The sequence below is a fragment of the Hippocampus guttulatus genome, chromosome 19, assembly GCF_054856545.1.
Source record: "Hippocampus guttulatus isolate MCC_2025c chromosome 19, RoL_Hgut_1.0, whole genome shotgun sequence".
Classification (NCBI taxonomy): domain Eukaryota; kingdom Metazoa; phylum Chordata; class Actinopteri; order Syngnathiformes; family Syngnathidae; genus Hippocampus; species Hippocampus guttulatus.
In genome coordinates this window covers 4,613,538-4,627,975 of record NC_141279.1, presented here as the reverse complement: position 1 = coordinate 4,627,975, position 14,438 = coordinate 4,613,538, and the positions used below count along the sequence as shown (strand labels likewise).

Genomic DNA, 14,438 nt, shown 5'->3' with positions numbered 1-14,438 from the left:
TTACTTCATTTTGATGGTTAGCACCCGTTGTGTTTGACTCAAGACAATCAGTGGTTCCGATTTTTTTTAAAGCATGTATGTTTTCGGTCATGCCTTCTTGATAACCTCTCATAAATGTACTCCTTTAATATTGTTCTGTCCAACGACAAAGATGACGCCGTTTCACCAGCTTTGTATTTTTTATTGAAAAAACAAAGGTTGAATAGTGTTATTGTGCTGCAAAGAAGTAAATAGATGGCACAAACTTGGCAATAAAACTTTCTTTTACAGCTATTTCTATTTAACAGACCCCAGCTTATTTGCAAAGGAAAAAAAATCAAGTCCACGCAGCTCAGACGGCATTTCACAGCAATGTGGTGGAATATTCCATCATTGTTTTCTTCTTGCAGCAGTTCCACAAGCAGACTGCTGGATCACGCATCAAATTGTTCATCAGCGTTGACGGCACAACAACTGCTCGGTGGATGATGATCATGTTTCAAATTTGGCCCTTTTACCTCAGAAAAGTATATGCATACAAAAGACTGATATGAAACAGCAATTCTATAAACGCAAGGAAAATAACTTGCTAATTTTCGCGACAAAGTGATTATTAAACTATACTTGGCTTAACGTACAACACACTGGACACCATTAGGTACACCTGCACCATACTCTGGATTCAGAGAAAAGCTCTTTCTAACTGTAAAAAATAAAAAATACGTAGCATTTTTAAAAAAATAAAATAATTACTGGTTATAGCATGTACATTAGCAAATAACCGTATTTTATTTCTATTCTCAAATATGCAAACTACATCGAGAAAAATACAACTCGTGAACTGGTAGTTCATATGTTGGATAAAATAGCAATTGTATTTTTTTGAATTCCATTTTTTTTATAGGAGCTATGACATTTCATGTTCCATATGTATATATATTTTTTCAATCTAATAAATGCCAAACTGTCATCATTAATGCAAAAATACTAACTCATAGTTTAGAATAAGACAGCGGCCGTAGGATGCATAAGACTAAATAGATTAGGATCGTGCAATGTACAACGTCAATAAATTAGGCAATATATTTTGTTTCCAAAAATATTTTCACTTAGAATATTAATTTAACATTTGTGATATCATAGTGTTTTCTGTTTTATTTAGTCAAATGCAAACTACAACCACAACTAGGAGAACGGATCATATTTTGACCAAAATGTCTCGATTTTTTTTTTATTCATGTTATTGTCACGATGACGCAGGTGTACCTAAAATTATGATCTGCGAGTAACAGAATGATCGCAGCGAGGCAACTACCCCGAGACGTTTTCTTTTCTCACTCCGTCCTTATAATCCTGTGCTGACAGGAACCGAATACCGTCACGACCGCATCCATTCGAGGAAGGAACTTAGGCCAATTCTCCTTGCGTTAGCTAACAACATCTACTTGACCAGAAACCGAAATGCATACCCAAACTTTTTTACATTCTGTAAAGTACTTTCAATGCGACCCGCCATTTTAAGTGCAATTGGACGCCCGACTTTTTTATTTTAAGACGAAAACAAAACATGGAATGGCCTGCAGATATGTTTTAGGAGTCAGTCCTCGGTGGGGTCGGGGGGTGGGCCGGCTTTAGGCAAAGGTTGGGTGCACCGCGCACCCTGGTCGTCAGCACATTTCAACAAATAGCCACTCATGTTCACTTTCACACCAAAGGACAATTTTTGAGTCTTCAATGAAGGGAACCTTCACGTTTTGGGGATGTGGGAGGAAGAAACTGGAAAAGTCCACACAGGATCCAAGCATCCCGCCTTCAGATTTTTTTTTTTAACACATTCCCGGGCCACAACTTTCACTTTCTGTTTCAACACCGCGTTGCTGCGATCATTCAAAGATGGCCACCGGCTTCCCCAAAATCGACGGACAAGGTGAGGTGACGAGTGGCAGTCCCGGATGCCGTAACCGCGGCCCCATTGCGCCGCAGAAGGATGAATTTAGACCCGAGGATCAGGCGGCAATGGCGTCCGATCTTAAACTCTGATCTCGTCGTCGTCGTCATCGTCCATGTAAGAGAAGTCGTCGTCGCCGCGCGGCGAGCTGTACTTGGCGCTGTCCGTGTCGTTGTGGTGTGCGTACGCCGTTTTTTCCTCGGTGGTGGAACCGGAGCTGGACACGGAGCAGCTGTCCAGGTGCTGGTGGTGGTTGTTGTTGTTCTTGGGGTGAAGCTCGGGGCTGTAGGGCGCCACCATGACCTTCTGCTGGTAGATCATCATGCGGGGCGGCCTGGCGGGGGGCTGCCGCTCCTCGACGGGAGCGGGGTCGTCGATGAGCGGGATGTGCGCGGGCGAGCCGTGGCCCTCGCTGCCCTTGCCTTCCTCGTAGCCCAGGTCGTCGTCCTCAAAGTCTTTCTTCTCCATCACGCTCAGGATGTCGCCCAGCATGGATGGTCCGAGGTCCACGTGGAAGGACATCATGGATTCGGCGTGCTTAAGCCCGCCGCCGGACTTGGGCTGCGACGGCGGCAGCTCGGCGAGGTCGCCGAAGTTGCGCTCGTCAAACTCGGCGCCGAAAGTGGCGATGGCCGCCGGCCTGCTGGCCGACGACACGCCCATCCCCTGGCTTCTGCCGGCACCCTCGTGGTCGTTGAGGTACGGCAGGGAGATGGCGTTCTTCACAAAGTTAGCCGAGGAGGCGGGCGGCGCGGCGGCGGCGTGGTGGTACTCGTAGCGGTCCCCGCGGTTGACGGAGTGCGAGCGCTTGCTGCTGCGGAAAGTGCGAACCAGCAGCGACGGCTTGGAGCCCGGAGAGTCGCGCGTGGCGTCGGGGGCCTCGCCCGAACGCGTGCTGAGGAAGGACGTGTCCCCGAAGGCGTCGCCGCCGCGCCCCACATGCATGGTGTGCCGGAAGTCTCCCAAAGGAGCGCTGATCATCTCCGCCGTCAGGTCGGCGCGTGATCGCCGCTTTGACTGATTGGAGTGGACCAGCTGCTTGAGGATCGGCATGATGGGATGCTTTTGGGGAGGAAGGCGGGCGATTTTCTTTGCAGAATCGATGAATCTCCTGCGGCAACTTTTTCGTTGGCTTCGTCAAAGACACTTCACGTGTTCGGGAATGTGGGCGGCCATTTTGGTTCTCGTACTCAAAACGTCATTTGCGGCAAATCGGCCTGTGAGGAAAAAAAACGACATTATTATGTGCATCCTTTTACACATTTTATGTTAGTTTCATTCCAACTCAGAACACACATACGTTTTTGAATTGTTTGCCAATTTATCAAAAAAAAAAAAAAAAGAATAAATCACATCCATATGTATTTACAAGGAGCAAAATGTCATCTTTTGTTCCAAAATGGAAACATCTGTTAGACCAAAACAAAACCTTTCACTGGTTAGTGAGTCCGTCAGGATGTTGCGTAACACTTGTGAGAATCACTCCACGTCTTCTGTCAAATGCCCCTTCTTGGATTTCTCTATTTCGTTCTAAAAAAACGTTCGCAGGTGGCCGGCGCTCGCAAGCTCCCATTTTGGGCCCCCTTGATTGTTGCGTAAGCGGCAAGAAGCATGAAGCGAGAATGCTGGTAGGGGAGAAAAGGAAAAAAAAAAGCGCAGCGGCATTTCTTGGGATCATCTTACAGAGCTTGCTCGCGTCGCTTGGTCGAGATTTGTTACATTCTCCTCCTGACTGCCGTCTGTCTGTTTAGCCTGCAGCGCTTCGACTCGTTTCGGTATCCGCTCTGCTGTGAAAACATCAAAACTCAACAGGGCAGCGCTTACGAATGAAAGCTTTGCAGGCGGCGATGAGCTGTGATTCAAACTGGCGCTTTTAAAGCCAGCGTTGGGATTTCAAGACAGCTCCAAGGGCCCGTTTTCTGAAGCTGAGCCACGATGGAGCGTTACCTGATCCCTGAGCAACTCTGACGTCATTTGCAATTGTCGGCAACGGACAAAATGGCCGCCCCGTGGAACGTATTCCTGTCAACATCTTTTGCCGTTGACTTCCCATTTAAGATTTCAAAGAAAAATTAAATCAGCTAGCATGTATGCGCTTCGGCGGTATGAGCTGGCCAGTGACTCCTGGCTCTTAAAGCCCTCATGAGAGATTTTAAGGCCCACTCGTGTGTGGCTACCATTGCGCTAATGTTACTGATGTGAAACCCCCCCCCCCCCCCCCCCCCACCGCTTTGTGTTTTTAAAAGCGCAGCCACCCCCCGAATGCCTAACTCCGCTGCGAATCAATGGGGTGATAATATCTGAAGAAAACATTAGCACGAGTGCTGGCAGAACCAGATGGTAAAAGACTGGATAAAAGCTAACGCTGTTAGCATATCCCCCAAGCAACTTCAGGCTAATGTCAATGATGTGCCGGTGTGGTCCAAATCAATGTCTCATTGCTAGCCAACAAAAGTATTCGGTGCACAAAAAGTCAAGACAAAATAGTCTTCTCACGACACGATGACAAAAAACAAAACAAAACAAAAAAAATCACATTTTAGCAATATTCATCAATTGCGCACTCATTTCAGGTTTTATCAGGAGGGCTACGGCGAACAGTCACTCTCATTCTTTGACGGTTACGACAACGATGACACTCGTGATCAAATTACAGACGGCACAAATGGAAATGATCCGATCCAAATCGCTCCAACCGCAAGCGGAGGACGCCGACGCCGTGTGAGCCGTAGAATATTGTGACTATTCTCCAAGAAATTGATTTTGCTTGCTGCTGTTGACAATTTCAACAGTACGTAGCCAAAGCGATCATTTTGGTCACGATGATCATGACATTTTCATCGCAGACCGGTTTCATAGACCCTCTTTTGTCGCCGGCGGGGAGAAAGGCCTTTACGTAACCGAGCACCCGTAGCGCCACATGACACCAACTCGAGCAGAGGCGAGCGGCGACAGGGGTGGGGGGGGGGGGGGGGGGGTGGGCCATGAATGATTAAGGGCATCATCGTCATGTCACCTCGGCTCGCGCCCGATGACATCATGACTCTCATCCGCCACGCTTGCGTAATCTCGTGGCACCGCTTTCCCCTTCTTCCAGCCAACTGGATGTTCAGCGCCGTTTACTTGAGGGGGCGTCGACATTTTCCAACAAGTTACTCATTTATTGATACTACGCAGACTTTATTTAACCCCCCCCTACAAACAAGCCACAGTCGTGCCCATTCTCCGGCGCTTCGGTCGGGAACATTGACATGCAAATTGACTTCTGCGGCCCCAAAGTACAACAATGGCGGCTTCGTCGGCGGGGGCCTGCGGTCGGACAAAGAGCAATTTATTTGTCTCCGGTTGGGCCAAGGTCAAGCACAGATCGCATTCCCACAACGGACGGGACATTGGGTTGGAAAAACTCATTAGTGGGAGTAAGAGTGGTCGGGGCGGGAGTAAAACGGGGGCGGGGTTAAGGCCTCCAAAACACACAACGGCCATCGTAATGTTTTAAATGGATGGACAATCAATTTGTTTTACGTCATGCAAAAAAATTCGCAAAGCAAAACATGTCGAGGTTTTTTTTTTCAGGGTGGGGGATTTTGCCGAACGGATCAACGAAAGCAAACTGCTGTCTCGTTACACCGACGTCCTTTTGCTGAACGGCGCGCGTGACTCCTCGATGAAACGACACCACGGGTGATTGATTTACGAGACTGCGGAGAACCCGTTCATCCAGTCGGCCTTCACGTCCGGTCCGCAAGCTCGGTTGGGCAACCTCGGTGACGCAAAAAGCATGTGGGCGAATGGAGCAGACAAAAGGAAGTGTAAAAATAATTCGACGGCGCAGAAACCGCTCAGACGGGTGTGACTTTTGAGAAAGGTGAACGCGCCTAACGTGAGAAGACACGGAAGCACCGCGGCGGCCTCGTGATTCGGTGACATGCAAAAAAAAACGCTTCTCAAACGCCGGCTTGAAACGCCGCAATTTTGAAGACTGCCGTGTCTTTGTCAGACAAATTCAAACAAGATTAGCGGGGGGGGGGGGGGGGGATCATTTCATCAGGTCATCATTTGCCGTGTTTGAGCCACGGGGGTTAGCAAATAAAGTCAACACGCCGCCCCGCCCCCGTTGCAAACCGAACGTCCCACTGTCCTCCATCCGACTCCCCAAATGCTGTCCTGGCCAGTTTCCCGAACGCTCGGCGGAACACAATCAGCACCCGATAGGCTTGAAAATGATTTCTCTCTGTGTTTCCAGCCAAGCTGGCCTTTTATCAAGCGTTTATTCCTGCATGACTGGACAAAGTGTTTGGCGGCGGGGCCGTGCTGCCGGGTGGGCGGGGCCATGTTGTTGTCCGAGGCAAAAAAAACCAAACAAACCCGGAGAGACCCACGGACGGTCAGCGTTTCGGGGATCAGAAAAACCTCGATTTGCAGGGTCGGAAAAAGTCTTCCGCTTAAGTTCTGATTGGCATACACAAAACGGACTATTCAGTCGGCTCAAAATTAGTCATTTATATTTAAAGTATTGTGAGGGTGAAATTACACCTCTGAAATTGCACAAAACCTCGAATTAAAGACATTGAAGGTTTTACATCAGGACGGTTGTGTTTTGCTCTCAGATCGGTCTCGCGGTGGTTAACTTCTTTTCACACTTGCATGACACTGAAATGTAACTGCAGCACGGAACACCCTTCAAAATTCAAATTACAGTATAAATTTGGTCGAGGTTAGGCTAGGGTGGGGGGTGATATGGATCGACAAAATCAGAGTTCAAAGCGCCGTCACGCATGACAAATGAAAAAAAAATGAATGAGGGTCAAAGTTCTTGCTTTTACTTCTGGATTTTTGCGAGGCCCCAACTGTCATTCGGCCCACCCTTGGGATCTCGGCATGGACAAAAAGGGACAAGAGCAATGATCAAGAACAGCACAGAGTGAGGGGGGGCGGGGGGCAAGTGGTGAGCCCTCATTAGGGCTTCCACGGAGGGATTGTAGCGAGCGCGCAGGCACACTTTTTTTTTTTTCCCAGACAAATGGAGCGCGTTCATGCGAGGGCCCCCGTGGGGGCCAAGTCATTGAATTAACTGTCCGAGCGGCTGGAACGACAAAACAAAGCAGACTGGATTTCGATGGAGGGGTTGGCGGGTGTAGTTAGTCGGACTTCAAAAAGACAGAGCCAAGCGCGGTCGCCTTTCGGTTTGTTTGGTCTTTAAAATGAAATTAGAGGGGAGGTCTTGAGGGGGCGGGGGGGTGGTCAAACAGCTAGAGAGTTCTTGAAGATAAATCAGTGTCTTAACAGATTCCGGCGTTTTTTTGTTTTTTGTTTTTAAATCAGTGGCAAAAACCGCTTTCCGAAGCCACCAGACCGACAAGACCAGTTAACAACCCCCCCCTGTGGTTTTCACTTGATACAAAGATCCCAGACTAGGAGGCCTTGTCAACATATATCCCACCATTTCAACCCATTCGCAAGGAGTTGACAAACGGAGGCGGCGGGAAGTTCAAAGTCTGTCAGAGACAAGGAGTAAGCGGGCTCAAGGGTCACCGGGAAGACGAAAGAGTAGCCGAGCGACGCAATAATCGTACAATAGGCTAACAGTAACAAAGCCCTTTTCGGGTACGCCCAAAAGCACAAGAGCAAAAAAAAAAAAAAAAATAAAAATAAAAAAGGGACATGATGCTTATCAATCAAGAAAGCCCGTTGACTAACCCAGCACTCGTCTAAAAATACGCCAAATTAAATTTGACACCTTTATTAGGTACGCCAGTTACCAAGAGCGCCTAATTAACTAACTCCGCGCGAGTTCCAAGGCGTAAATGTCAACTCATGGGCCCGGACTGCCAAGGCCCCGTCACGCCCGTCGTCACGGAACACGCTCAAAACAGTCAACAACAACTTCACAGGCCAAAGCTTCGTGCCAGGGAAGGAAAACAACAACGGCTTCAAAACTAGATCAACAAAACAAAGCGAGGAAGTTTTGACAAGAACATCCATAAAGCGAGCAAAACAAACCATTTCGGTGGATGCGCGCTGGGCAGATGTGTCGAATGCAGACTTTTCATGTGCCCAGACGCAACTATCCACTCAATGTACGATAGTGCAAAGAATCATCCAAACTGGTTCGGCAGCTTTGGGGAAAATAGGTATCGATGACAACGGGCGCAGCAGGTGAGATAAACATTGGCGAAAAAAAAGCTGATAGGATAGAATGTCAACAATTTTCCGATGACTAAAAAAAAATATATATATTTTTTTTTTACAGTTTTCAGTAGAAATTAAGATATTCGCGCAGACTTAACATCAATTTGTTTTGGTTTGACTGACGGGACTTCATCACCGACGAATGATCCAATCTTTTGACATTTGTGTACACGAAGAACACCGCAAATATGCAACCAGGCAGAAATGCCGCCGAGTAATTGTTAACTTGGCATAGGATGAATAGCGCTTGCATTTCCTTTATTTTTTTGTGCAGATTAAATTAGTTTTAAGAAGGATGCAATTTTTTTAATTAATTAATTTTTTTATTAATTGATTTTTAATATTTATTTTTGTTTTATTATATTTTTAATATTTATTTTAAGATTATATTTATATTTATTTTAAAAATATATATTTTTAATGAATAAAAAATTTGTAATAATTGAAGAGGTTGCTGCGCAGTCTTTCTAAACCAATCCGATCGTACGCTCTCTTTTCAAACTGGAGCGGTGAGCTCATACGGGCCGGGAGCCGGTTTCCTCAAAATAATCAGATCTGTGAAAATAATCAGATCTGTAAACGAAAGGCACAGTCAGAGCAGGAAAAAGTGGAAGGCTTGCAATCTTGGGAATAAAATTGTCTTTGCGGGACACCTGAACGACAAAACAAAATGGTTGATGTTCTTTTGCAGTTCTACCGATGATGATGCCTACCAAAAAAATTGCAGGTGGATGGAGGACAAGGTTGAAACTGTCTGCCTACAAGTGTACAAGCTTTCAGTTTAACAAGCTCAAGTATAGAAAAAGAAATGTTCTGCTGAAGAAAAAAAAAAGCAAAAACTAAGACTGAGAGTACGAGTTGTTGCCGCTTTAGTGTTCAAAGATTTGGTTATATTGCAACATCAAAGCTTTTCTTCAGCTCATCTTTGCTGTTTTGCTTTGTGGGTTACCATTAAGCCAGCAGACTTTCCTCAGGCAAAGTTAGGGGGTTGTTTTAAAGATGCAATGTCAAATTTTTTTTTAATGTTATGTTGAGAGTTGAGAGTAAACTTCAACTGGGAGGAGAAATAAATTAAAGCTTCTTTTTGGGATGATTGTTCACTTTATGCCAAATGACCTGATATTTCATCTTTTGCTGAATCAATTATCCTGGGCGAAATAGTTTTACCCCAAGAAAAAACGACATCTCCTTCGAAACATGATCTTGCAGCACAAACTGTGCCATCTATTCGTTTTGCAGAGCGTTAAATGTTACATAATTTGGGGGGAAAAATGAGCCTTGAAGTGCATCTGCCTCCGATTAGATTCTGCTCTTAAAGGGAAAGTTGCGCTCTACTTTGGAGAAACCTGCGAGATAAATCATGCCATAAATCCAACATGAATGGCAGGAACACTCATTCGTGCCACAAAAATTTATTACCGCATTTAAATTATAGACTTTTAGAGGGTCTTTTCATTCGCTCAATGCGCTCGTCGACTGCACTGTTTGTGACGTCATCGGAGAAGTGTAGCAAGTTTGTTTTTGTTGTGTTTCAATGCAACAAGACGTGGCCGGGACTCATGGAAAAAAATAATAAAAGAGGAGGGGGTCACAGTGGGGGTGGGGTGGGGGGCTATCGGCTTATGGACGGGCTCATTGTTGTCTTCATACAGCCGTGGGAGCGACGAGACTTACCGAGGATGACGCTCGAATAGATCTGACGTTGAGCTAGCTAAAAACCAAACCCACAACTCGATTGCCACACGCGACGAGGTCGCCTGCCGCTATAAAAGTTCGACAAAGAACCAGCACACACACACATTAAACAAGTCAAACTTCTTACCTTCAAGATGGTGTTCCGGGAGGTTGAGAAACTTCCACGATCTATGTCCAAAACTTGTAACCGCAGAAGAGTGAGGGGAAGTAGGCCGAAGAGATGAAGGAGCGTCCGTTCGATCGGCGCAGTTCTTCGGTGGGAGTACCTTGAATGTGTCGCTCAGCGTCCGCGTTAGCTTGTGTGGGCGTCCCCCCCCCCCCCCCCCGCCGGCCTCCCGTCAGAGTACACCCAGCCCCGCCCCCGCGGTTTTTAAAGGTACAGTACACCAGTGGTCCCCAACCACCGGTCCGCGGCCTGGTACCGGGCCGAGGGGCATTTGGTACCAGGCCGCACAATAAGAACTTACATTAATTCCGTTGCATATATTTTGGAATACGAAGGATATTTTATTTTGAAAAATTACCCGATTATCCGTTATATCCGTCTGTGTCACTCTTGACGCACGTCAAACCACGCTTCTCCGTCACGTGACTGATTACGCTAAAAACAAAATGCCGGAGCTTGCTAAATGAGTAAAATAAACTGCTGGAGATCGCAAATGACGGCGGCCTTAAAAGTATGTTCGGGACAACAACTCTGCCGGTGTTTTGGATTCAAGTTATGGCTGAAACTTTTGAGATCGCCACAATAGCACTGTTGCTATTTCTGACATGCTACCTGTGTGAGGCGGGGGTTTTGTGCAGCAACGGCGACTAAAACAAAATTACGAAGTAGACTCGACATAAAGCACACACTTCAGGTGTCATTTTCTCAGATTACCCTGAGATGGGACCGCCCGGTTGCAGAAAATCAAGCTCGTAGCTCGCACTGATTCAGCATTGTGGTGAGTTGACATTTTCATGCACTTTGAATTTGCGTTGTATCGTATTTTGAAGGCATTAAACAATACCATAGCGATTGGAGTGTTGCGGCCAGATTAGACGCTCCTCGTGTTTATTATTATCTTTCGAAAACACCACAGTGTTCATGCAGCTCTTACCATATTATTTTGTAGTATTTATCCGCCACATCTTAAATGCCGGTCCGTGAAAATATTGTTTGATATAAACCGGTCCGTGGGGCAAAAAAGGTCGGGGACCCCCGCAGTACACGGCCCGCACTTCAACTTGGCTTGGGGAAGCTAGCAGTTCAATATGGATGCTCATGTGTCCCCCGTGGTGTACATGTACCCCACGTACGGTATATATGAATACATAAAAAGTGAAGTTGACTTTTATCATTAATAACCGAAAAACAGACTCTGTTACATTAGAAAGAAATTATCCCATGTGTTTGAAAAAAGGATTAGTCATCTGGATGAGTTCATTCCATTTCCCTAATCTCCCTGTGCTTGCACTGCATTTTACAAGGTTAGCCATGGCTTGACTTGACTGTCATCCAATTAACTTTGGATGCCATCTGATGCTTGGACAATTTTTATTGATTTTTTTTATTTTGAAGCACAAAATAATTTGATGAAATGTGCATATTGGGAATCATCCCCTCCATCATTCATTTGGTCTCCTCGCACCATTCGAGTATATTCCAGACTGTAACATTATTGACAAAAATAACAGGATTTTATTTATTTTTTTTACTTTGTACATTGAAACCAGACCAACCAAACATTGAAAAATAATTTATTTTTGAAATGTACTGTGATCATATATTCATTCTTCTGCATGGTAAACTTTTATCGCATAAGAAAACAATTACCCCACAAGAAAAAACTCTAAGCAAAGATAATGACAATTCGATGACTTTGTTCGAACAAACTAACCTTTTGATTTTTTTTCACTGTGGCATTACAAGTGTCTCGGCAGGTTTACAGTTTGTTGCGCTCACACACACGCAGACACAGTGAATGATCTGTAAAGCTCGGGACGTGTATTAACACACACGCATACACACACACTTACACATGAACAAAGCAATGGAGACAGGACAGCGGCTTAATTGTTGGCGAGGCGGTTCGATGACATCTTCAATTGGGAAGGGAAGCGAGAAGGTCCAAAAAAAGAGAAAATCCTTGGTTTGGTTTAGAGTGACCGCCAGTGATTCCAAAGCTCTTTCAAGTAGGAATATCCACAAAAGCATCCAGGAAATGTCCGCAGTTTCCTGCCAGATGTCATCCGTGTGCATGAAAGGCATCTGTTGAAATGTGGACTCAAGGTACAAACTCATTAATCACTCACAAGTATGAGTCCAGCTGATCTTTGACGTGCTACGTGATTGTTTCTTTACACACATACACACAAAATTCTTTTTGCAATTTTTATACAATGAACAGCACTCCCCCCCCGCCCCCCGAAACTATTCCAGTCGCCATAAATACCGAGTGAGCACCGACTAGTCCTCTAGGTACATATATATAATATATATAGCATCATATTATATATATACATAAGTATGTCTCTATGTATACAATATGTGTATTCAAGGATTCTTGTGACTTTGTACGACATAGAAAGGTAGTACCATTTCAGCGTGTGCAAACAAGAAAAAAAACCTGATAAGTCATGCAAATAAAATGCTAACACAAAGTTGTAGTGTATGATAGTCATGTGGCAAAAAGTCTTAAGTTGAAGGAGTATTGGTAATAAAAAAAAGGATGTTATGCAAACAAAACACGAACAAAAACTGTTGCAAAAAGTCTGACGTTGAAGTGTCGTAAATTTAGAAAAAAAAGATAAGTGTGGCTAAAATAGCGCTAATGAAAGGTTTAGCGGTTTCAAAAAGTGTCTCAAAAGGTCACAAATTGAAGGCGTTTTTGTGAAAGTGTCGGTAGATGAAAAACTGATAAGTCGAGTGAAATAAAAAATCCAACAAAATGTGGAAAAGGCCATGGGTCCAAAAAAAAGTCTCAAGTTAAAGGCGATCTTAAAAAAAAATGCTCAGGCTAATAAGCGCTAGCAAGAAGTGTAGCAGATATATCACAACCGTGTGTCAAAAAGTGGTGCATAAAGTCACAAGTTGAAGGCGTGTCAGAAATATGAAAAAAAAACCCCAAACAAGTGCAAATCACACGAACATCCACGTGGACACTTTCGGAAATCTCCATTGTCCATTTCTGGAAATTCTCATTTAAAAAGAGTAACGGGGTCCCGCGAGGTTCGGGGCCTGTACCAATTGAGTGTGTGGAAACAAAACAAAGAAAGAAATAATAAGAAGTCATGCAAACACAACGCTGACCAAAAGTGTGTATCTTCATCACGTGTCTTGCACTTAGAAAGCCTCAAGTTGAAGCTGTTGCTAAAAGTGTTGGAATACCATCAGGAAATAAGCGGCGTGGAAACTTCCAGGAATTTCCTTTGTTCTTTTTCTGCAATTCTCACACAAAAGATGAGAAGCCCGCGATTGGGGCCCGCGAGCCGGGAGCCAGACTGCTAGGGGGCCTGTAGAGGGCGGCGTGCTGGCCGGGGGGGTTGGCGCTCTGCTGGCACGGGGTGGGAGTCCGGCTGCCCTTGGGCCTGAACAGGCTGCCCTGGCCGGGTGGCTGTCCCTGCGCCTGCTGCTGCTGAGGCTGGGATTGGGGTTGGGGTTGGGGGCTGGGCGAGCTGAGCTGGGGCGGCAAGGGCGGCAGAGAGGGCAGCTGGGGCGGGGAGGCACAGTGGTCCGGCTCGCCCGGCTCCGACTCGGCGTAGCTGTAGGCCTGCGCCCGGGAGATGCCCTTCTGCTGGCGGCGCCACGAGTTGTAGTAGGTGGGGTCACTGATGTAGTGGTTGACGAAGGAATGCGTCTTCTGGCGGTTGGCGTCCACCTCGTACTCACTGTCGCTGCCCTGCCGGACAGAAAAAAAAAAAGGCGACTTTTATGGATTTATACACCACCGGGAGGCGATGGCGCCACGTTGGAGTGATTAGCGACACGATAGCGAAAGATGAATTATTAGCCCTCGTTTGAAGCACAACAAAATAAGACAAACATGCACACGCGCAGGGGGTGCTTTCACACTAGCGACGGAACAGCTCGGACGTGGTTTTTGGTGCAACCTGCCTGTCAGTGCGTTCACATTTCCATCCTAAATGACTACTTTTTGGTATTCTGGGATGCAACAAAATTAGCGATAGCCTTGTCGGCTCACAGCAATGTGTTACTGATATGCTTGTTTCCTGTAGCATACGACAGGCTGCATGTGAAAACGTTCCGAATTGTCAGATTTCAACTCAGAAATAATCTGATCCCCCCCCCCCGCCCTGCCCCCGCAGGACTTAAAAAAAATTGTGCACTTTTTTTTTTTTTTTACCACAGCTATATTTGCTTCTCACGCACCAATGCGCACAGCGAACAGTCTCCCTGTTGACATCGTTAGGGCGAATGAAAAAAAGAGAGCGATGTCACGTGGTTCGTTTCGACGCCTCCCTGGCATGCTTGGAATTTTTACAGCGCAAACCTGAACTGAACCAAGGACATTTTCCACAGACGTGAAAGCACCTTCCAAACACATCACGATGGACACCAAGGAACGATCAGAAATGGTCAAAGCATGATTGATTATGATGGCTGAAGCGTGCAAACGGATCC

The 14,438-nt window shown here is 45.9% G+C and overlaps 2 protein-coding genes across 9 annotated transcripts in view; both read right to left on the bottom strand.

Annotated features, from left to right (window-relative positions):
• Window positions 1-160: 160 nt before the first annotated feature.
• On the bottom strand, window positions 161-10,106 carry cdc42ep4b (CDC42 effector protein (Rho GTPase binding) 4b). 3 transcript variants are annotated; one of them, XM_086099205.1, is made up of 3 exons: window positions 4,944-5,920; window positions 3,611-3,714; window positions 161-3,144 (listed from the first exon to the last, which is right to left on the bottom strand). In XM_086099205.1, exon 3 carries the CDS (start codon window positions 2,978-2,980, stop codon window positions 2,009-2,011), a length of 972 nt encoding a protein of 323 aa, XP_085955331.1. In that variant the 5' UTR covers window positions 2,981-3,144; window positions 3,611-3,714; window positions 4,944-5,920; the 3' UTR covers window positions 161-2,008. The 3 variants fall into 3 exon arrangements, with proteins under 3 accessions (XP_085955331.1, XP_085955328.1, XP_085955330.1); XM_086099202.1 differs by lacking the exons at window positions 3,611-3,714; window positions 4,944-5,920 and adding an exon at window positions 9,942-10,106; XM_086099204.1 differs by lacking the exon at window positions 4,944-5,920 and having other exon boundaries at window positions 3,611-4,048.
• A 1,431-nt stretch (window positions 10,107-11,537) lies between these two features.
• The window catches only part of sdk2b (sidekick cell adhesion molecule 2b), a 147,238-nt gene continuing 144,337 nt past the window's right edge, over window positions 11,538-14,438 (bottom strand). For all 6 annotated transcript variants that reach the window (XM_086138873.1, XM_086138876.1, XM_086138874.1 and 3 more), the window contains one exon: window positions 11,538-13,695. In XM_086138873.1, the coding sequence (XP_085994999.1) occupies window positions 13,246-13,695 (450 nt within the window). In that variant the 3' untranslated portion in view covers window positions 11,538-13,245. The remainder of the gene's footprint in view (window positions 13,696-14,438) is intronic.

Coding starts and splice junctions, on each gene's coding strand:
- cdc42ep4b (XM_086099202.1), bottom strand. CDS start 2,980: ATGCCGATCCTCAAGCAGCTGGTCCACTCCAATCAGTCAAAGCGGCGA.